We start from the raw sequence: 23,106 nt of genomic DNA, 5'->3' as shown, positions 1-23,106 counted from the left end.
AAAAAAAAAAGATAATACACATCTTGATAGTTGATGTTAGGTTACAAAACCAAACAGCAGTAAAAATACTGAGTGGCAGGTGTCCACCACCTCCTAAGAACTGCCCACTGTAAATCTGATTTCCCACGAATATTTCAGAAACAGAAATGTAAACTGAACAAAAGATAAAACAGTCTACTTGTTTAGAAATAACATGATATTAGCCCCCCTAATAAATTTTAGAAAAACATAGTACAATGTTAACTTTAAAAAAAGTTTAAAGAAGTTTAAAATCAAGTCCAGTGCTGCAGATGTCTGTTCCATTGATGTAATATTACTTAAAACAAACATTTTACATGCTTTCTCAGCCATTTCACTGTTTTTACATGATCCACCCAAATATCTAACTGCTGTCTGGAACAATGGTTTGGAATACTTCCAGATTACTAAGCTTTCTAAATGTTAAAATAACTAATATGCAGCATATGATGAATAGAAAGATATTGAGCAGAGTATAGCAAATGCTCTTAAAGTACTGACTTTAATGGTGATGTTAAATTAATAATAGTACTTTTACACTTTGCAACACCTTACTGCTAAAGACTTCAAAGTGCTTTGCAGGCAATAATTAATTTAACTCATACATTGGCTCTGAGAGGCAGATATTATATTACCATCATTGATTATCTCTGGAAACAAAGTAATGTAATATTCTAGACATTACATTAATGTAGTTGCAAGATATTAACTTTTTATATTCAGGGCCTATGTTTCACAAAGCTTCTTACAAACATGTTTTAAAAGGCCAATAAAAACTTGGTCTCTTTGAAAACTTCTATAAAACATACGTTAATTGTAATTCATTATCTATTTTTAATGTATTACTGAGGTTATTTTATATATCATTCCTCACTGTTGCCTGCTTACTTCAACTCTGCTGTATTATAGGAAAGTGTGTAAATCTATTTAGTTACAGTAGTAGAGTTATCAAATGACGAGGGATAAAACAACAACAATAGAGGATTAAGTGCAAGAACAAAAGATCCCTTTAGAAATTATCTTAATTTGTCTTCTAAAAATCAGTTGATTAAAAAGCAGGGGAAAAAGTAATACTATCCTCTAAAACCCTTATGCATTGAAGGAGAACATCTCCAGGCAAACATTTTCATTCCTTTTTACTTTTCAGCTAAGAAAAAAACTTAGACTTTTGGGTCCATTAAATATTTATCTGTGCAAGCTTCACCATACTCCACACTAAGAATCATAATTATTAGGAGTTCCAGGATTTATAATAGACCAACAACACTGCACCTTCTGGTGGACATTAACTTCGAAGCACATTTATGAAACATGTTAAAATAATTTCCATTTATATTATTTAAACCTGTGGGCAAATGTGCTACAAAAATATGCAGGCTAGCTATGCAATGTAATCACTAACATTTAAAAAACATGTCTTACTCATCATTGGCAGTAATTGTTTGCAGTCTCTCACAATCTTCAGAAGTCTATGAAAACACACCAAAGACCTTTCTTACCTAAGAATAAATTTCTTCATCTTCCATTGTCTACTTTTGCTGTCACATACAGGATAATAGCAAAATAGCTTGGACTCCAAGGTAAATGTGTGAATCAGATATAAGATGGCCCAACAAACCCTCACAAGCCTTGCCCTGGAAATGTCATCTCAGTGCTTTGATTGTACCTTTTTTTCACAGCAGCCATAATAGAGACAATCTTTAAAAGCTCTGTTTGAGTGATATTATTTTTATCCCTAACCCTTTCTCTTCAGTGTCCCCTTGGTTGGGAAGACAAGGGGACATTTCTACAAATGGGTCCTTCACTTTCTGGAGTTTGGATAAACAAAACTAATTATTGGAAAACTGTCTGCATGGGTAATGGGGTGAAGAACAACAACTGACAATATTACTGAACAAGCCTCAATGTAATAAGACTCTGCAAAAATGGAATTTGCTGATACAGGAACAGTGACAAGTTACCCACAGCAGTGGGCTACTAAATTAAGAAAAGTTCAGAGTGATGACAGCATTGCCTGCACACTCACAGCTATTAGAGCCTACACAGGTACCACTGGTGTCCTATTTCCAATTTTCTGTTTCTCTCAGGAAGAGCAGAAAACATTATAAGTTGAGATTCCAATTTTAACATTCAGCTCCACAAGATGGCCTACAGAATCAGGCTTGTGTTGTCAATCTGCATATATATATATATACACATATATACATATATACATACATATATATATATATATGTATGTATATATGTCAGTGCTACTTTTCTCTTCTATACTTCATCAGTAGTGCAGGGATACTCTTCCTCTGCCTTCACTCAATGACTTCTCTGGTTCAGGGGCACTCATTGACTTTTTACATTTATACTCGGTCTAAACCACAACTTTATTCTTTCTTGGATAATACAGTTTTCTCCCCAAATTCTTGCTTATCCTACAAAAAAGCTATACTTGTTCATGTGTCAGAAGCAGTGCCAGCTGCAATATGACTTCCCCTGACCCTGATGAAGAGCACATGCTCTTCCCTACACTACAATCAGTGATATGGGACATGGCACAAAGGAGTTTTCATGTCTTGTGCAATGATGCAGAGTAAACAATGGTATGATTCTGTATATGATATGCTCATGAATTAAATTTAGCACCCTGGTATCTGAAATAACCCATCACCAGATGAAGAAAAGACTGTTCATAAGGAAATAATCAGTATTTTTGGAACAGAATAAAATACTCAATAGATAATCATCAAAAAGCTTTCAGATTATGCTATCTGTAGTCACATTGAATAAAGCCTTCCTATAATGTGGTACATAAAGTACAGGGAAAAATTCTGTAGTAAGGCTGTAAGAAGGAAAAGTTAGAACTGGATCTAATCCTGATTTCACAATTTTGTACATTAAAATGGACAAGAATTTAAGAGGTACAGGGGATACTCAAACACAATAATTACTCCCTAGAACTGGCAGGTTCTCAACAGGCCCTAAAATATGGCCCATTACAAATCTACTGACATAAAATAAAAAAAAAAAAGAATTTACCAAACCAAATAACTACTTCAATAACAAGACTGAAAAATGTAAATATTATAATAATAAGAAATGATGGCTTTATACCCCACTCAGTGTAAAAGGCTATTTATATACTAGAATATTTTCAAATTTCATTACCTCAGTAGGAACTCAGAAAAGGTCAGTCAGACAATTGAATAGGCAAATAGTATGGCCATTACGTTCTCAGCAATTGTCTACACACAATCTTGGCTTGAAATACCAAGCTGCAATCATTACTTACTTAACACAGCTATCTGTGGTATTTCTAAGTCACCAGCTACTGCAATATTCAGACATGAAAAAATGTTCTGTCATTACACAATGTCTTTCAGTCAAAAGATCTCGTCTACATGACCTTAAACAAACTGATGTTATATAAAGCTGCTCATTAAAATACAAGCTTTGTTTAACCTTAAAATAACCATGGTACTGAAGTATATACTATTTAGTTCTTCATGAAATCAGGTCTTGATATCCCTAATTTTACTGGACTATTTTCTGTATGGCCAAAACAGAAATTGCAGTATTGCAGGACTTAAATTGTATGCATTTCTTAAATTGTATACATTTGGCATTTAAGGAACATGAGGTAAGTCTTTTGAATTCACCCCAGCTTCACTCCTGCTTGAATGCATAAGATTTTGGTTAAAAAAAGACATAGTGTTTGCAGTGGGGAATTTCTACAGGATATTCTATGATATATTCCAATAGACAGATGAAACATCTACACTGTAAGTGTTACATGATAATTCCTGCATCATAATTTTCCAGCAATATGTCCATGTAATACATACCCAAAGATTAAGATGGAGCAGGTTCAGGAAAAAAGCAAGCAAAATACAGAAGGAAGGTCAGTATTCTTAGCAGTAAGGAGGATCAGCAAATTTGGAGCAGGAGCAAATTAAGCTAGTGAGCTGGCAGATCAAGGTGCTTGTAACAGCTGCTAGAAAGTGATATTTGTGGGGGTAAAGCAATTTAGGAGAGTGCCTGAGTGCAACTGGAGGCAACCTGTGCAGGCAAGACCATTCATTAAGAGATTAGGAGGGGAATGAGAATGGTGATGATGAAAACAAAGGCCTGACCCACATGGAGAAGAGAAGAAATAATGAGCAGATCTACCAGACAAGGCCAGAGGGGCTTCTGAAGCTAAGAAGGCCAAGGGGGCCATCAGCAAGCACAGCAAATGTGTGAGTGAGGAGGAAATCAGAGGAGAAAGCTGTGTTTGATGTTGAAAGGGTACAAAGGAAATAGTGGAGGATTAAGTTTTAGCTCTGTCAGCAACTAAGTTTCATTTCAGGAGATTCACTTTTTCAAGGACATGATTATCCTAGACTAAGGGTGAGGTACATGGTGGGTTCCAGGTTGGAGGGAAGCGTGTTGGAAAAGGAGAAAAGACTCCATAAAAGTGAAAGTATTTAGAGTAACACCGTACTGAGGTGAATGATGTGATACTGCTCCATTTTCTCACCTGAAGACAGAATACCAAATGCAGATCCTTAGCATATTTACATAATTAAATTTGAATTGGAGAGTTAACATCAAAAAAGAACTCTGCTTTTCTGCTTCATGTGCAGATTTTTCCAAAGGAATAGACTAGCAACCTTGAATAAATGCAGTTCATATCAGCCTTTTAGTAGACTGATAAAAACAAAAGGATGCATTATCAGAAATCATCTCTATCCATAGAGCTGGCTGTCTCCTGCCATGGTGGCTGCTTCCTCGTTATACATTTCATACATCAAAAGCTTGATGGCTAAGCAGTCTCCCAGACAGGTGACTTGAGCTTCTTCTTATCTTGAGGGCACCCAAACCACAGATATCATAGCCCAAGTCTGTATTTCTCACATATGCACAATCTGTACAACTCAACCACCAGGCAGCAGGTTTCTCACTACTCTTTCTTTTTGACCTGTATCTGAAATAGGCAGAATATCTGGAAACCAGCCAGAGAACACCTGAATACACATCTGCACTTTCATTCACAAGAGTTTCAATCAACAGGCAAACTCCACTCATGATTACTTTAGATCACTTCTTCCCTGTGAACTTCCTATATTTTAATAGCATTTGATTGTTCCTTTTTTGGCTGCAAATCATGTTAGATAGACATCTCCAAAAGGCAGTTGCCATTATCCAGATTACTCTGCACTCCATGAATTCTCTCCTTCTGCTGAAGAAGGAAACTAAGTCTCCAATGCTCTGAGCACATGCTTAAAACACTAGGCTCTTTATAAACACACATTGCGCTCTAAACTCAGACCAGAAATCATCATCTCTGAAGATGCAAACCTTGCAGAACTTTAAGCACTTAACTGAAATGTGGGAAATAGAGAAGGACCACTTGCAGTTGTTGTCTTATGTTCCAGAGTTGAGCCCAAATCCCACTCACACATAAAAATGCTAATTTGGCTCTTGTCCCTAGTTCTCAAAACAGCAAATTAAAAATAACACTCTCTTCCCTGTTTTGTTAATATGTTTTTTAATATTAGGTGGTTTAGAAGTTTTTTCAACTATCAAATAAATGTAAGATGCATTTAACTGGTATTACACTGGATAAAATTATTTTTATTGTTAGAGGAAACTGAAAAATAACACATCAGTTATTAATAATGCCAAATGCAGCATGGATTTCCTAGTTTCAGTAAATGAGGAAAGAAATAAAATTGAACAAATCTCCTCTGCTTCTAAATTTAATTTTCCACTATCTTCAGTTAGAAAGAAAATTTAATTAGAAAATTAGCAAATCAACTCAGCAGTTACAGAGGCAAGGTATTATTTAAACATAACCAGCTGTGATAAGAGTTAGAACAGGCTGTGAGACATATCAAGTGAAGACAAATGGTTCAGCTGAAGCAACTGCTCCATTGATGGTATAAGGCTCACCTGATAGTTTGTTAGCTAAAAAAATCCCCACAAAAAAGAAGAAAAATATCAAAATGAACAGATGGAAAACTATTGTTTGTGGCCTTTCATCAGGTAAGTGGTGTTGTCAATCCCTTTACTGTGGTTTCTAGTCAGAATGGCAAATAATCAGCAAACATTTAGTGATGTATCAATGTAACTCCTAGCAAGAGCATTACAATTGACAAAGTTGAGTAAATTTGGAAGCAATTCAAAAGCCAAGTCTAATGCAACAGCAGTACTTAGTAAGTAAAAATGCACAGATCCACTATAAATCACCTTTGAAATACACCAAAAAAAATTTACATATTTCAGCAAAATATAACACACAAACATTCCAATGAAAAATGCCCAAATTACAACACAAAAAATTTATTCCAAAACTGTAGACTTCTGTTCCTGCTATGGAAACACAGGGGTGTTAAATTATCTACTGGAAGTCTTCACCAAAATCCCCAGTTGAAAAACAAACAATTAGAGGACTATATAAAAAAATATCTTTCTGAAGCTACTGAGGACCAGAACTACCAAGTTCAAATAAATTTTGTTTCCTTCAGTGTGAAGATGTATTAGTATGCAAAATTTCATAAATGTATAATTTATGTTGCATTTATCTTCTCCAAAAAGCTGGTGAAGAAACTTTTAAGGATCTGAATGTAAATATTTTTGGTTTTTTTATATTTCTTAATTTATATTTCTTTACCGAATATTGATGTAGAGTTTTAAAAATAACAAAATAAATGTTATTTACAGAAAAATACCAAATTTTCTCATTACAGACTTAAGAAACTCTTCAGAATATCTATTTGTTTTTTTCTTTCCTTTTTCTTTTTTTTTTTTTTTTGTCACTGAGAACAATTGTATGAGATCAAGTATCTTTGTTCCTTAGGAGATCATCTGCTCCTGCTGCTCATTTACCATCTGAAATCATAATCATCTGTTGGTGACAATCTAATCATCTTCCCAGTAACTAATTGTGATGTCACAAACAAATGGTTATGATTTCAGGTGGTGAACAAACAGCAGGAGCAGATGTAGTCCAAAGAACAAAGACTGTAAAGTCATGCACAAATCCCTAGTAATAAAATGTTAGGCAAGAAAAACAAAGAGTCTGTCCTTTACAGAGAGGTAAGATTGCTCTGAATGTGTTTTTTTTAAATTATCAGATTTTCAGTACTTTGTGACTCCCAGAATTGTTAGAAATAGGTTAAGGAAACCTATATGATGGAAACCTGAAATTGGGAAACCTGTAAAAACAGTTATGGTCATTTTTTTCCTTCTTTGAATTATAATATCTATAAACACAGTAACATTTTACTTTTATTTTTATACTGTTTTTAATAGCTTATCTACAGTTTCTCCTAGAACACATCTTGTATGATGTTTGTTATTACCCCATCCAGAAATACAAAACAAAAATATGTTCCCATGAAAATGCACTTGCAACAGGATTGTTTATTTGTTGCATGTTTTGTTTCTGTTGATAACTACTTAAATCAAGAGAGATAAATGAGATTCTGTTTACAGTAAACATCTATATGGGCTGCAAATACGTCTGGTCTGCTCACAATTTCTCAAAGTCTCTTCCAGAAACATACGGGAAAAAACCTCAATGTTCTTGCCATTTCACATGTGAAGAATATCTTGCCATTTCACATGTGAAGAATATCAAAGATATCCCAAACCAAGAAACCAATAGCTTTGTGTTTCGTCTTTCTTTGAAACTGTGAAATGAAGACAGGTAAAGAAGTAAACCTGTGGGAAGAAGCTTTGCCAGTGAGTTGGAGGAACAGAAGTGAGGTTTGCCACATGGATAATGTGAGAGTAACATGATAGAGGGCAGCAGGAGAATTTAATATTCAAGAATATTTAATAGGCAATACTAAATATATATTGAGCTAGTAATTAGGAGGATACAAACTGTAGAGTATTTCTCTGCAAAAACAAACTACGTTGTAAGAGTACCATGAAATCTGTTCTTCAACTGTACTAAAATATAGAACTGTTATGATTTTTGTTTTCTGTTGTACTGAAGTATACAAATTCCCTTACTATTCCAGTTTTATTTGATTCAGATGGAAACACAGGGCATTATGTACACAAAGAAAGACTATCTGTCTGCAAAAGGAAACTGATGCACAATAGCCTGGCCTAGCAAGACACAATTGTTTTCCTGGAATAAAATGACTGGAAATATGAATAAAAGCTGCCCAATGGTAGATGTAGTAATCTCAGAGCCTCAGATTTTGAAGATCACTGAAAGTTACGTTTATAGTAACAAGAAATGCAAACTGTACGTTTCTCTTTTAAGAGGGATACAAAAGGGAGGAAGCTGCTCCATTTGCCCTCTTTAAAGCTTCCTAACTTTAAAAAATTGCTTTAAAAACTTAAAGAGTAAATTCACCTTCCAAAAAGTGCTGTTCTTAAAAATAAACTAGTATACTCACACCTGAAAGGATGTGACATTTTTAATCTCAAATTGTGGAACTTGTTTGGAACTGCCTTTTAAAAACCCTGCACTTCACAGGTGCATGAGAGATCATTCACAGAAGTGATTTCTTTTATTCAAAACACCCTGGCAGTGTTCAGAGTCAGGCTGGATAAGTATTTGAGCAATCTGGTCTAGTGGATGGTGTCCCTGCACATGGCAGGCGTGGTTGGGACTAGATAATCTTTAAGATTCATTCCAACCCTCTAACTTTCTATTATACACTGAAATCACCTGTTTATTATTAATGTTGCCTCTAGATTGGAACCCTCAAAAAAGGGCATTAAGAGACTAAACAGTGGTCTCTGAACAAATGCTCTCTGTCTATTGGCAGGCTCCATCTCTTTCAACTTCCAATTTACTTATAGATCAGAAGAATGGAAATAAAGGCATCAAGCATTACTAAAGTGTCCCTGAATTAAAAACCTTTTCTGTACTGTGGCTCTGGTGGCTGCAAAAAGGTCTGTGAGCAGATCTGTGAAAAATAAGTTATTTGGTACAAGTTTAAAATATAATTTCTGTTGATCTTGTCTCCTGTTGAATGAGTTTGCCTTTGTGTTCTCCATCTAGATTTGGATTTAAAGGTATAACTGTCAAAGTTGTCTTGAGCAGCCTAAGAGATTGTTTTTTCTTGTTGGTTTAACAGAAAATCATGTTTTCATCTATAAGTATCTCTGCTACAAGATACTGAAAGGACAAGAGAAAAAATAGAGGTCTTATGCTGCTGTCTCAAACTCTAAGATGCTAACATTTGAAGATATTTCACAGATCTTGTCCTTAGAGATTTTGACAATACAAATACAAATCATCTAAAAGTATTGATTGGGGCTGATGACAGGGCTGTAAGGAAGCCATTAATGGGAAGACTTAGATCCTGTAGAATCCTTCCTTTCAGGGAAACACAATGGCATGTGCTCCATCCAAGACCACTTTAAACACTAGCAAAGTGTTGTGTAAGTTGAAGCAAAAATTATTCCTCAGGTCTCTGGGTCCCTCTGTGGTGAGTGGGAAGACCATATAAATAATGGAACACTACTGAAACGCCTTAAAACCTGCTTTTAGGAGCATGTCTTTCAGATGTATATGGCAAAAAATAGAAGGTAGCTCATGTGTGTGTCCATATCTCTACAATCCTTAGTTGAGGGAGATAATGTTTGGGACCCTTAAGAAGCTACACACGATTCTAGAGAAAAATCCAGGGCTCAAGAAGAAGTGAAAAAGTACTATTTATATTATCTTTACCACTTTAAACAGCAAAAATCTAGTTATAAACTCACCAAGTTCTGTCCTATTCTTTACCTGTTGCAGTGAAACCAAATTCAATCTTGACCAACAAGGTTTCTTGGGTTTTTGTGTCTTATAGACAAAGCTCAAGGAAGAGAAGAACTACCAGTAGCAGAACCTCATCAGAGTCAGGGATGTTGTGAGAAAAGCTAGAAATGAGCCCATATAAATCACAAAATCTCAGAATTGCAGATTGGGTCAGGTTGGGAGGGACCACAGTTGGGTCACCTCCTCCAATCCCTCTGCTCAAACAGGGTCATCCCAGAGGACACGGCACAGGATTGTGTCCACATGGTTCTTGAATATCTCCAGTAAAGGAGACTCCATAACCTCTTTGGGCAACCTGTTCCAGTGCTCAGTCACCTGGACAGTAAAGTTCTTCCTCATATTCAGGTGGAATTTCCTGTGCATCCACTGCACCAAATGGGATCTATCTCAGTGTGCTGAGTCAACCAGCTTGCAGCATTTATGAGGCCACTCTCTGTTCTCTTCAAAAAGTCCTGGAGATCAGAAGAAATCTCAAGTGCCTGGAGAAATGCATTATACTCAAAAAAGGCAGGCTGGTCAGCCTCAGTCTGGTCCCTGGGAAAATCATGCAGTCCTCTTAAAGCCATTTCTGGGCACAGAGTGCGATTGTCTTTCATGATAAAATGACTGGTTTTATGAATGGAGAGCAGTGGATGTCATTTACCTTGGCTTTAGCAAGGATTTTGACACCGTGTCTCCCTTGTCTCTAAGCTGTGATTTTAGAGTCTAGGTAGATAAATTCCTAGATAATGGAAATCTGTTGGGACCCAACACCTGCCTTCCAGTATCTAAGAAGAAGTTGTCAGAAAAGATGGGGCCAGGCACATCACTGAGGTATATAGCAGAAGAACAGGAGATGACAGCCATAAACAAACAGGAGATATTCTGACAAGAATAAAAGGGAAAAAAATCAATGTGAAGACAGTTAAGCACTGGAACAGGCTGCCCAGAGAAGCTACGGAACCTTCATCCTTGGAGAACTGTTACAAGTCATAGGCAACCTTATCTCAACTCTGCACTGACTGTGCTTTGAGTAAGCAGTTTTGGTGACCTCCTAAAATCCCTTACAAACTGAAGGATTCAATGATTCAATTAATAGATAAAAATTTCCTTGTTTCTGCACTCATTCATACCTACACCCACACACAGGACACTCAGGGGTTAATTCATCTAATTGCAACAAAACCCCTAAAACATTTACAAAAAGCATTTCAATTGTCTTGGATAATCCAAATCATACAGAGACAAAGAGAAATAAGTATCAATATAAATTTAGAAAGCAATACTTACTATTACTTGTTGGCTCAGGAAACCCAACATTTTGGCCATTCCAACTTTTGTTTTCTCCAAGCTGAAACAGGTAGAAAAAGATAAGTAAGTAAAGAGCAAACTGCTCCCTAAACAGAACACTCGTGTTTATAAATTTAGTTGAAATACACTAAAAAGGATGAGTTGAGACTGCCACATCTGTTCACAAAACTTTGCTAAGTCATCTCAATTTTTGCCTAAGAAAGGTTATTTGAGAAATGTACCCTTCATGAGTAAACATTAAAAACTGTTGCCTAACACTGAAATATAAATGTTTCCCCAAGGATTAGGTTCAACTCAATGTGTTACCAAATCAGACTTAAATAAAATTAAATGTTTTAAGCAGCTCTCAGCTGAAGACATAAATGGTCAACAGAGAAATTACATTCTAAAACAAGAAGATCCCAATTACCGCCTATGAAGGAATGTGTAAACAATATAAAGTACTTTGGGTGTAATTTAAAAATATTTACTAACAAGTAAATTTTAAATTGATTTAGTCACTGAAGTGGAAGTAAAAAATATTGCAATTTTCAATTATTTTAATATACTTTTGAGGAAGCTAACTGTCCTCAAATTAATTTTACTATGTTTAATACTGGGTATTACTCTGACATGGAAAAGGAGAACAATTAACACAGAGGTTCAAAATTAAGCCAGTACTGAGGTTTACACAGTAAATGAGATGGCAGTGTTCTAGGTGTACGTATAAAACTGAATTAAAAAGTCAGAGCTTCCTCATTACTTAGGAGCTATTGACAACCAGCTCTGTGAATGTGAAATGAATGATCCTTTTCAGATTTCACTGGGATTTTCTATGCAAACAGAAAACCTCACAGCAAAGCAGGCAATATGCCAGAACAAAGTTGTAATCATTTACTCTCGAAGATGGGGTTGGAAAGTGAAAGAGATGAGAAGGAAAATCAACCAGCTGAAATCTGCCTCTGCATCTCAAGAGGTTGCATGAAGGCTGTTTAGATTACTACCATGTCATAATACAGACCACTAGATTATACATTTTACTTGGAAAAGAGGATTAGAGAGCACACCATGAAAAGCAGGTATTTCGATGATTGTTTCCCTGCTTTCCATCATCATGTACATCCCAAAGAGCCTTGGCAATGTGCAGTAAAAATGGGAGATATTTGATGGAAGAGAAGAACAGGCATTACAGTCAGCTTTCAAACTGGTCACCTACATCCATACACTTTAATTTCATATAAGTTGTTTTATCCATATTATGAAGCAGGGAATATGTATATTTGAAAATATGGGTGACAACAGTTCTACATATGAGTAAGCAATATGAAATCTATAAATATGTTTGTATTTACTGCTGTTAACAACAGCATGGTTTTGTCAGGAAATCATCCTGAGCATCTGTAACATGATGGCAGCACAAGCACACTGTTACAATAAGACAAGATTTCCAACTTTCCTCATTCTTCTCTTTTTTATTGTTTATTAACTTGATCATAACAGAGAATTTAACAATTCCTCTATGAGTAAGTGATCCTTAGTACTGCTGCCTCACATGAATGCAATCTACCTTGATTTTCTTCTCTCTAAGAGAGGACAAGTGGCAAGAAGAAACAAAAAGCTGGAAACATGAAAAATTACTACAACTCTCCATTCTCATCCATACAGCTGAAATTCTGACAACTGCAAAATGTCTCCCAGCATACCTCCAGATTGCTCTCCTCAAGGCTCTGCACTACCAATACTGATTTCTTTCAGGAATCAGTTTAATCCAGAAAAGAGCAGAGCCTTTACTTTTTTACATTACCTGCTTATTTGTGCTGCCGTCAGCACTACACATTGCTCTTATAATGCTCTTAGATCTCCATTAAAACAATAAATACAGTCACTTTTTATGTACCAGGGTTAAGGAAAAAAAACCCACTGGATTTGGTTTTGCTTATTTTTAAGGGAGGAGGAATGGAAGGACTTGAAGAAAAGGGAGCACAGGGGAAAAAAGAATTGCCTTTTTTAACATCATCAAAAAAGATACATGTGAAAATTACCTATTTAGATGCCAACCTGCTGCATCAGGTAATCTACACTGGGACCCATTTTGCATTCAAACAGTGAAACAAGTATTTTCTAATGATATGTCCTTATTGTGCAATTTATATGCAAGGAATTTTGCAATGCTCAAATTGATAGAGATCTAAGGGCTTTTTTCCCTCTTCTCCACCAGAGTTTAGTTTGAGAGTTAAAATTCCTACATCTACACAAACTAACTTTGTGCATCTCCAGATATGTCCAGACATACATACAGAAGATAAAACCAGATGCTCTAGGTATTTCATGTCCTTAAACCCCAACAAAGCTTTAAAATTTTGTTATGATTCTGCCACTACATAAAAATTGAGTACTTCACAGTTTTTGGATACAGTAACGTTTGTTCATTGTATTCAGAATAATATTAGGCCATTGTACACTAGTCTACCAATCCTGAAATGTCTATATCTGCAAGTATACAATTAAGCCTGATTTTCTAAAGACAATGCACTTGTAAGCAATAGCTTAATAAATGTAGGGAAACAAAGCAGCAGCATCCCTTTTTAGCCACTCAATTTTTTGGTAAGGATTTCAATGTAACCACAAGTTTCCACTATGTAGAGCTCTGCGAAGAAACTATGTTGAGGGCTGAATTTTTTCAGGCTTTGTCTCTGAAAAATACTGTAAAATTAGTTCAGCCAATTTAAAATCCTAGAATGACAACCTATGTTTTCATATTAGAATAAAAAAATTGATTTTTCTCTTTTGACTTGTTCTTTATCAAAGCCATTTGATAAAATTGGCAATGAAGAAAAAGTTGATAGTTTTATACCATAGAGAGTATATTCTATAGCAGGAATGTCTCAGCATTCTGGTGAAAATGAATTATCATTTGACTCAGTCAGAAGCTTTTTTTTTAAATGGCCCTGTCTGCACAGTGTGCTCTCACTAGGAACATCATCCAGCTTCCAAGGACTCTGTTTAGAGTATTTCACACTTGTCTATGACTAAGACATATAGTGAAGAAGATAGTGAAGGTGAGTGTGAACAGCACACATATTGCTGCTACTCTCAAAGGACAGTGACACAGAAGAAGGTGGGGTCAAGTAACCAGTACAGTATTTCTTTTTTCCTGGTGAGGAATATAGAACATATAGAACACAGTATCTTCATATTTACATACACATAGATGTGTACACATATACTATATTCAGATTTATTATGTAGTCCTAGAAAAGCCCAACAGAACATTCTGTTGGCTACCTAGTGCAGCCACAGTAAACATATAAGTAATTATCAAAATATATACATGCAGTGAGCCTGTATATGACAGAAGCTGTTTAGAAACCATAGCTTAGTTAAATACCTTACCAAGTATCGTTTCAGTAAACAAAAGGCAAAACTTTAACAGCCAATTTTGATTACAAAAGCCTAATCAATAAATTCAAGACAGGAGAGGAGTGCTAAGTTACAGATAGCTAATATGGAAATACATACTTGCAACACATATGATTTTAAAATGCAATTCTTTCCTCATTAAAAAAAGTGACACACATTTTCTTTATCAGTCATCAAACGTGAAAAGGCCATCATTTTTCTGTAATGCTGTTAGTGCACATGCAATGGGAAGATAAACATTGATTACTACTTCATATACAAAAATTACTAACGTTGTTCCTTTCTGTTCCTTTGGGCTCTCATGAATGCCCAAAATGGAATTAAAGCAAGAGGTACATTCATCCTGATCTGCAAGCAGAAATAGGTGCATGGATCACATGAACACTTTTGCACACACACTATTCTATGGAACTCTGTTCCTCATTACTCTCACAGGAGCAGAGGCTGCACTTGATACCAAGGGTAGCTGTAGAGCTGTAGCTAAACAAAGGCTAATCTGTGACGAGCAACTCCCTAAAACAGGGTGTGCACAAGCTTAAGCTTCCAGTTTTATTAAGTGATTAGCTGATACAGCTTAAAAACCTAGACAAGGATAATTGTGGGCATCACAACAATTGGTACTCACCTTTTCTGTCTGGTCTTGAAGAGGAGTAGAGGCTTTGTATCCCAGCTGTAGCAACATTGCTTCTGCTGCATTTCTTTTAGCTATTTTCTTGTTTGGGCCTGTTCCAGTAGTAATGTCATTGCCTACTTTTACCTTAAAAAGAAAAAATTGATCATAATCATGACAAATGCAAGACTCCTTCATATCATCATATAATACTCTTGCTGATCTATCAACAGCTGTCAGCTCTTTTGAGGAAGATGCAATCTTGAAAAAGACACAGCAGTGCAAAAGGGGACCACAGTATTCACTTAGAAGGGCTTGTTTAGATTTTCAGAAGATCTCTAAACCCATACCCAAGAGCTACATTTTTCTGCATCTCAGTGCACACATAGTTGCCTCTCTCTTCCGCCAGCCTCTGTGTCACCCCCATTCTTCCTCTCCCCCACTCTGTTACACTGGAATTGCCCCAGGATGTGAGCTTCCTCCTTCTTGTGGGAAGGAGTGCTGCCTGCAGCAGCTCCCCAGCATCATCAGGACAGTATGCAGAACAATGGACAGACAAACAGACTTGAGATTTAACGAGAGTGGCTTCTAAAGAAGGAAGAAAATCATATTTGCCTTCCTCCCGCTTTGTTGCACTGCAAGGAACAAGGGGCTGGAACTGCTTACACCTGACAAGCTTTGAGCCAAACAGTCCTTGCAAAGAAGGCTCCTCAGTGCACCTGTGGTCTGTACAGTACAAAGGGTTTCTGACAAACATGATGCCTTTCATAACACTAGGAGAAATTAAAACCCCAAAATAAGGAAAAACTGTAGGTAATGGATATCCACAAAATGTGTGGCTCCAACTTAATCCTTGGCTTTGGTACCATTCTTAAAACTCTTGGTGCTGTATGTGTCTGGTTTGTGACATGAGCACTCTCACTGCTCTTCATTCATAGCTCTTTGATGGGTGTATTTTGCTCAGTCCATTAAGCCCTTCTATTTGCCAAATTGTGTCTCAAAATACTGTGCAGTTTCAAAACCATGTCAAAAAAGGAAAGCAAAATCAAATAAAAATAATAAAATAATCAAGATGGTCTGAATAACAAAAAAAAACCCCAAAACCCAGAGGTCAAAGACCAGAAACAGTTTTGAAGGAGCTTTAAAAAATGGTTTTTAAAAGGCATACAAATGCTAAATAAAGAATAAATTCTATTTAGTAGTTTATGTAATTTAGTAGCTTATGCCATTCAGTAATTCTTCACTTTCCTTAATTAATAATATATGTATTTTCCTAAAAGTTTAAACTCTTATTTATTTAAATACTCTTAATTCTAAATATTAAGAAGAGAATGTAAATAAATAATAACCACGAATATCCCTTCAAAGTACATATATATACATCATTAAGCAAAAAAGATTTGTCTACCTATGCCAAAAATATTAATAATCTTGAAATATAAACCTTATCTTCTATGCAGTTCACAATAACAATTAGAAAATAGCCAATCTGCTACAAGTTTCTATGCAATAAAATCGAAGGACTTTAATGGGACAAGACAAAAAGATAATTTATAACATAGCTCACAATAAATCAATGTGTTGCTATTTCTCAGACCTGTAAAACTGGTTTAGCTATTATTATAACCTCTATCAAGGATTAAAGGCCTGACTACAAAGAGAAAGAGCTTTCTGAAATTAACTTTGGGAACAGAACACCAACTAATGTCATCAGAGGTTTTCTTCTGTTTATCTAGTAGCCAGGACAAGTAATTGGATCCATTTCATCACATCTAAACTTGCTCTTTGTGTGACAGATAAAAATGAACATATTATCTCTGGATATTTTACTTCCACATTCAATTAAATTAAATGAAAACATGGTTTAAGTAGTTTATACAAAGGTATTTTATTCTGATAAGGTTTTCTGCATGTCATAATGAATCCACTGAGACTTCCTGAAGGTGGGATAAATAGTAGAATAATTTTAGTGTGAAGATATTACAAAAGGGTGAAAATGCAGTTTAAAAGTATTTGTAACAAAGCAACTGCCCTGTGGAGTTTCTTTAACTCTTTCTTTCACAATCTTCTTAGATACAGGAATCTTCTACATATTCACTGCTTTTACAATTCCTTTTTCATACAAACCGAAGACTGCCATGATTGACACTCCTCCAACAGAAAACTAAACTTCCAGCCTGCCTTCTAATACTGTGTTACACTGTTCTGGCCTCATGCAGCAATTACTAACTGTGGACAGTCCCATGGGGGCCTAAGCATGGGAAATGAGATTTTCTGTGACAGCATCACTCTTTTTCAAATACTTTCAGGTCTCATAAAATGTTAGAAATCCAAGTTTATATTCAAAAAAAGATTCTGCAACATAAAAGAACACTATACTTTTTTTTCCTTCAGAGAGAAAAATAATAAATCACAAAGAAAGACCACTTAGGCCCAAGAAAATTAAGATCACTAGCTTATCTTCATAAATATGAAGGAAGAACTTAAGAGATTGAATTGAAAACATAACTAATTTTCTGGAGAAGGAGGTGCTGGAACGTCATAAATTTTGCTTGTGATCAGAAGAGACATTTTGGTGTGGTTGGTAGACAAGAAGTCAAAACATGTTGGGGTATGCTGTTCTGAGTTGTTCCGGCACAAAATTACCCTTGACTGAAAACACAAGAATACAGAATCCTGTCCTGATTCTAATCTTTCTCAACCTGCTGTTGTGTTATCTAACAAAATATCACAGTTATGCCAATTTTTTGTACATGTTCTTAATTTAAATTTGAAAGGAATTTTAATGATCTACTGTTTCAGTATTAGGTCCAGTCACAGGACAGTCTAAAACACGTGGTTGGCTTTTTTTGTTGTATTTCAGAGATAACAAAGTCACAAAGAAACTGGCAAGCTGAAAAAATTTACATCACTATTTTATAAAGCCAAAATTCCCGATAATATGGAGATATTAATGTCCATATTTCAGAATACTATGTATTGCTGGAATCGTCAGATCAACACCAGCCCAATTTTATTTTTTTCCAAAAAAACAAGTAAAAGTAAATAAATCATGAACCATTAGGAATAAAGACAATAACAATCAGGTGAAATAAAAAAAGGAGTGTAAAATAATGCAAAACACATGAAAAGCATCTAGAGGGCACATAATTCAATTGCCATTTGTTTCACTAAGAGGAAGAAGAAAGTTTAGATGGGCTTTCTGTATTTCATATGATTCCTGTATATGTGACAGCAAGGCAAAAAGCTAAACAGAAGGAGTTCCACCTCATATTATGCCACCATTTTGTTTGAGTTTGAGCAAAATACTTAGCAAGGCCATTATCTCTAACATGACACAAAGGATACCTGCATAACAAATTCCCGACGGCGAGGCATTCCTCTCTCTGAAAGAAGAACATACTCTGGCTCCTTCTCCTTTTTGGCCTGCTGGATCTGAGCCAAACGACTGATGGGATTCATTCCTTGACCATATTCTGGTCCAGTCTAAACCAAGATTAAAGGAAAGAACCATTATTTCAGTATATACCCCTATAACTACTACACTGCTTCAATAACATTTACCAGGATTCTCTCTTTTGTAATATTCCCTTTGAGAGAATAAGAAGTAACTTACTTTCCATTTTCTGATCATGAGACAAAAGACAAGAATCCTCAGGCTCAAAGCTGTGGAAAGAAATTGTCTGCCACTATTGCAGGTATGTGTATACCTTGCACCTGCAAGCCACAAAAACCCTCTCCTGTCTGCGGAGGCCCTCATAAGGATGGATGAAAATTAGCAGATTCATTAGTCAGTTATATCTTACTGCCCTGTTTCTAGGACCCTTCCCCCTAACCCCTTAAAATAGCTTGCCACAATGCTGGAACAGGCACTACACTGAGAAGGGGTGGGATTTACACAGGGACAAAAACCATTTGCCATACATAAGGATGCTTCCACTTCCAGCCTTCCTATTTTCCTTCTAATCACTCCAGGCCTTCCATCCTAGTTCCAAGTTTAGTTCCAAGTTCAGTTGCAAGTTGCACCTTGCAACTAAAGGTGCAGAGGGTCATATGAATTTACCCTAGAATTGTTGTTTATGATGAACCACCCATAAAGTATTTCAAATGCTTAACAGGCAATAATCTTCACAACAACATGTCCAAAAGTATGGTTGGTGGGGGAATTGATCTCATGCCAGGGAAACATAAGGACTGACAGTGGTCTGTCCAAGATTATACAGACAGGGGAAAAACTACAGTCCTTGAAAACTCTGCTCTGAAATTCTTTTAATGAATTATTGCTCACACAGCAAATGCTCTTTCAAAGCACATAGCTATGAAAGTATTTGTTGGTAGATCTTAAGAAGAAATTAAGACCCACAAAAATTTATCTGAAGTCATAAGTAACTGATTTATAAGGGATAACATAAAGAATGCACTTGGAAATGTTAATGGCATTTGAATGTAAAATTGTTATTATGTTATGAAGCTATTTCCCTTTTATGAAACCATTTGCAGGCTAAGAGAAGATGAGCACTCATGCTTGCTTGAGCTTCTCAAATAACAAACAAGTGTTCAGGAAACTGAAGAAATGATCAGCAAAGACCAGAGAGGGATATTATATTTAGAAATCTGTGCAGCAAATCCTACATAGTGTAACTGCTGAAGTAGTTAGAGAAGATGTAGGTGAAAGAGCTAAGACAATGTCATACACAAGGGCAGCTGTGTGGGCAAGAAGCCAGGCAGAGACAAAATGCAGAGCAGGCTAAATAAAGAGCAGGCCATAAGATACAGCCTCATAAATATATATGCAAATAAAAAGAAGTTTTTGTTGCCACTTTTTTTGATGCTCAAAACACATGCAAGTTAAATTGAAATAAATGGGCACATTGAAAGCATTTCAGAAGTTTGGATATTCAAAAAATAAAAACCATCTACATATTCAGCTTATTTTGACAATTAATGTCCCTTTCTAACAAGGCCAACTGTGTACAATTAAATTTAAGTTCGTAATGGCAAATGGTATATGGTAATATAAGAAATCTTTTCATTATTATACCCTTAGCCTCTTTCTTGAGAAAAACTTTCCAAGATGTTTGGTGAATGCCAAAGCCAAAAGACTTTTCCAATCTTCCAGCTTTAAAGCTGCATTAATGCTGATGGTTTTCTATTAAATCATTTTCCTGCCTACTTTTTCATATAAGTTTCTGAGAATTAGATCTGCAGGATTTTAATAGGAGACAGGTATCTAATTAATCTAGGTTTTCCTGAAAAATCACTTATTCTGTATTGAAGGCAAATGGAAAGAGGAAGGTGACAAATAAGTCTTTTGTACATTTTCCAAATTCAGTTTGTTTTGCACTCTCCTAAGTACTTGCTTATTTTTAAGTGGTTTTCTGGTGGCTGCTCTTTCAGAACTCTGCACTTTGTATCCTGAGTGTACAGATTTCTAACGGCCAAACTTTTAGTAAAGTATTGAAGCACTAAAGTAGAGTTTCATTAATTTAATTTTTCATGTATCTCTCTCCCTCTTCAAACTGGGGAGCAGAGAGAGCCCAGGGAGGGAACCACAATATGCTAGGAGGGATTCTCCGAGATGATGCTAAAACGTCACATGGCTGGACAGAGCTGCTTGGAGGGCTTGATCCTCCACTGGACCTGAACCAAACCCTTGAAAACCTCAGTGATGTGAGCTATTTACAAGCCGTTCTGTTTGAGGATCCCACAGCATTCTCAGGATTTAAAAAAAGCCCAGGCATATTAGCACAAGCAAACAAGTAACAATATTGACAGTAGCAAGCAACTGTAACAATATTGACAGAAAATAACAAATAAGCCTTTCTTGATTTTAAATCTGACTGTTACTTTCTGAGCAAACATTCTTAATTGTCTCAAAGGTGGACACATACCTTCAATATTGTTTTTGGACGCTTTTTAAAGTAAAGTTTTGGCTTTTCAATCACAGGAAGAGGAGGAAGTTTTTTAAGTTCTTGTAGTACAGCCATTGCAGCACGTTTCTTTGAGAGTTTCTTACTGTTGCCTTCTCCTTCTGCAGTGAATTCTCCTACTGTAACTCGTGTAACAAAGCTCTTCATGTGAGGAGGTCCACTTTCTTTAATCACCTTTTAAAAGAAAGTAACACTGAGTCCAAGCACCCTACAAGAAGATAACCTAATGTTTGTTATCTCTGCAATGAACTTATAATTAGTACAGTTTTCCTGCTAACTGAAGGCATTATATTGTTTCCACAGAATTTGGACAAGTATTAATGACAGCATGAGCTTTGAGGACAGAAAATTAAGACTAGTTGGATAAAGCAAATCTAACCATCATATTCAGTGTTTCACAGAAAGTAAGAGTAGACCTACATTTTTAAAGATTTATAGAATAACACAATATACAACAATTCTGCATATTTAGACCAAGGCTGATAGGTTTTTTCTTTGCAAGGTGCTTCACATACTAAAGCAATTAAATCCATGAAGGTCTACCAGGCTTTGACTATTTCTTTATACAAAACATATTCAAAACTGTATTAATTTGGCATTACCTCAACCTGTTTGTAATTTTTTTAAATTCTCATCAAACCATTGGATGTTCATAGTCCCAAACTTCAGTCTCAATAGGTGCAGGCTGGATGCCTGCTCTCAACTCTTGCCTTGCCAGAGTACACAGCCCAGAGCAATATCCCACACATTTGAAAGGCTGACACATTCTTGCTTCCATGACTGTCAGCTGTCCCTCCCAACAGGACTGAAAAGAATTACCAGAAGAGCCACCATAACTCACACAAAAGCCAAAAATTTCTGAAAAAAAATTCATTTATTCCCTTCCAAACACATTTAGTATAACAAAGTGAGAAACCCCATTTGAAATACTTCACTTCAACAAGTTATACTAATATGGAAAGAAATTAGGTACTGAATTCTGTACCTTCCTTTAGGTGTTTTTCTGTCTTCAGTTTTACATACATACATACATACATACATATATCCATACACACACACATCTCCTTTCAGAAGGCTGATGCTAGGATGTATTCCTCCCCAAATCAGAGCACTGCAAGTGCTAGGATAGCCATCCATCTCTTTGTGTATGCACACACCATTTACTGGTCTGGACAATGTCTATCAGGAATTAAGAGACCTCATTTGGGAAAAGGTTCAGTTATTTTGTTTGATGGGCGGAAGCAGCTACCTAATTTAATCTTTGTTATAGGTAATATGTATAAGGAGACATTAGAGTATCTGACAGGCAACTCTTTATAATATCTTCAAAATCAATATCAATACAAATTTTTTTTCACTTGATGGAATTATATCAAACCATTTGTTGAAGAAGAGTAACGTCTCTTTAGGTTGAGGAGGGAGGAGAATGGGAACTGAGGTAAAGGTACCAGGGCCTTCTTGGTGTAACAACTATAGTTTTAATGTGCTCAAACCTTCAACTTTAACATTATTACAACATGTTTTGTATTAAAGTTCTTTTTATCAAGGTCATGTCCCTTGCATTATTTAGTTTTGCTGTTGCAGTGTAATGAGGTCTCCTTAGGCTTGTATTTATTTTTTAAGTTCTCTTTTGTGGCAACTTCACCCAGCAAATACAATTACTGCAGCATATATCAATTAAAAGACACAAAATTAAAATTAACAGACAACTTAGTCCCATTTTCCCAGAATAAGATGGCATCTATGCCAGAATGGGATTTTGCTGTTGTAATCCAGGAGTGTTTCCCACTCTAAGATTCCAGGTATTCATTTCAGAAGTGTTTTCAACACTGCCTCACTTTGAAGTTGCCCACTAAAGCTTGACCACATGAGAAGGCAGCGGTGCTCTCAATGCACTGAGCCCTGCTGAGCTCCAGGATGCTGCAGTGCCAGCAGGAGCTGGGATGAGCCCAGTGCCAGCATCTCCTGCTCTCAGACACAGTCGGGCATCGTGTCCATGCTGAACACCTTCATCACACTGCAGCATTCCCACCCGATTTTACAGCACCTCAAACCATCCCTCTACTTTGTTATCCAAGTATTACAACATGCTTGCT

At 36.0% G+C, this 23,106-nt stretch overlaps 1 protein-coding gene across 2 annotated transcripts in view; it reads right to left on the bottom strand.

The window, feature by feature from the left end:
- STAU2 (staufen double-stranded RNA binding protein 2) overlaps positions 1 to 23,106 on the bottom strand; it is a 170,598-nt gene that overhangs the window by 87,566 nt on the left and 59,926 nt on the right. For both annotated transcript variants that reach the window (XM_054284713.1, XM_054284714.1), the window contains exons 8-11: positions 20,972 to 21,184; positions 18,429 to 18,566; positions 15,096 to 15,227; positions 11,051 to 11,111 (exon numbers count right to left, since the gene is read on the bottom strand). In XM_054284713.1, the coding sequence (XP_054140688.1) occupies positions 11,051 to 11,111; positions 15,096 to 15,227; positions 18,429 to 18,566; positions 20,972 to 21,184 (544 nt within the window). The remainder of the gene's footprint in view (positions 1 to 11,050; positions 11,112 to 15,095; positions 15,228 to 18,428; positions 18,567 to 20,971; positions 21,185 to 23,106) is intronic.

The sequence above is a fragment of the Melozone crissalis genome, unplaced genomic scaffold, assembly GCF_028551555.1.
Source record: "Melozone crissalis strain CALT ecotype California unplaced genomic scaffold, PUWL_Pcris_2 ptg000042l_1, whole genome shotgun sequence".
In the NCBI taxonomy this organism is placed as follows: Eukaryota; Metazoa; Chordata; class Aves; order Passeriformes; family Passerellidae; genus Melozone; species Melozone crissalis.
Note: the sequence above shows the minus strand (reverse complement) of the source record. Positions and strands in the feature narration are given on the sequence as shown.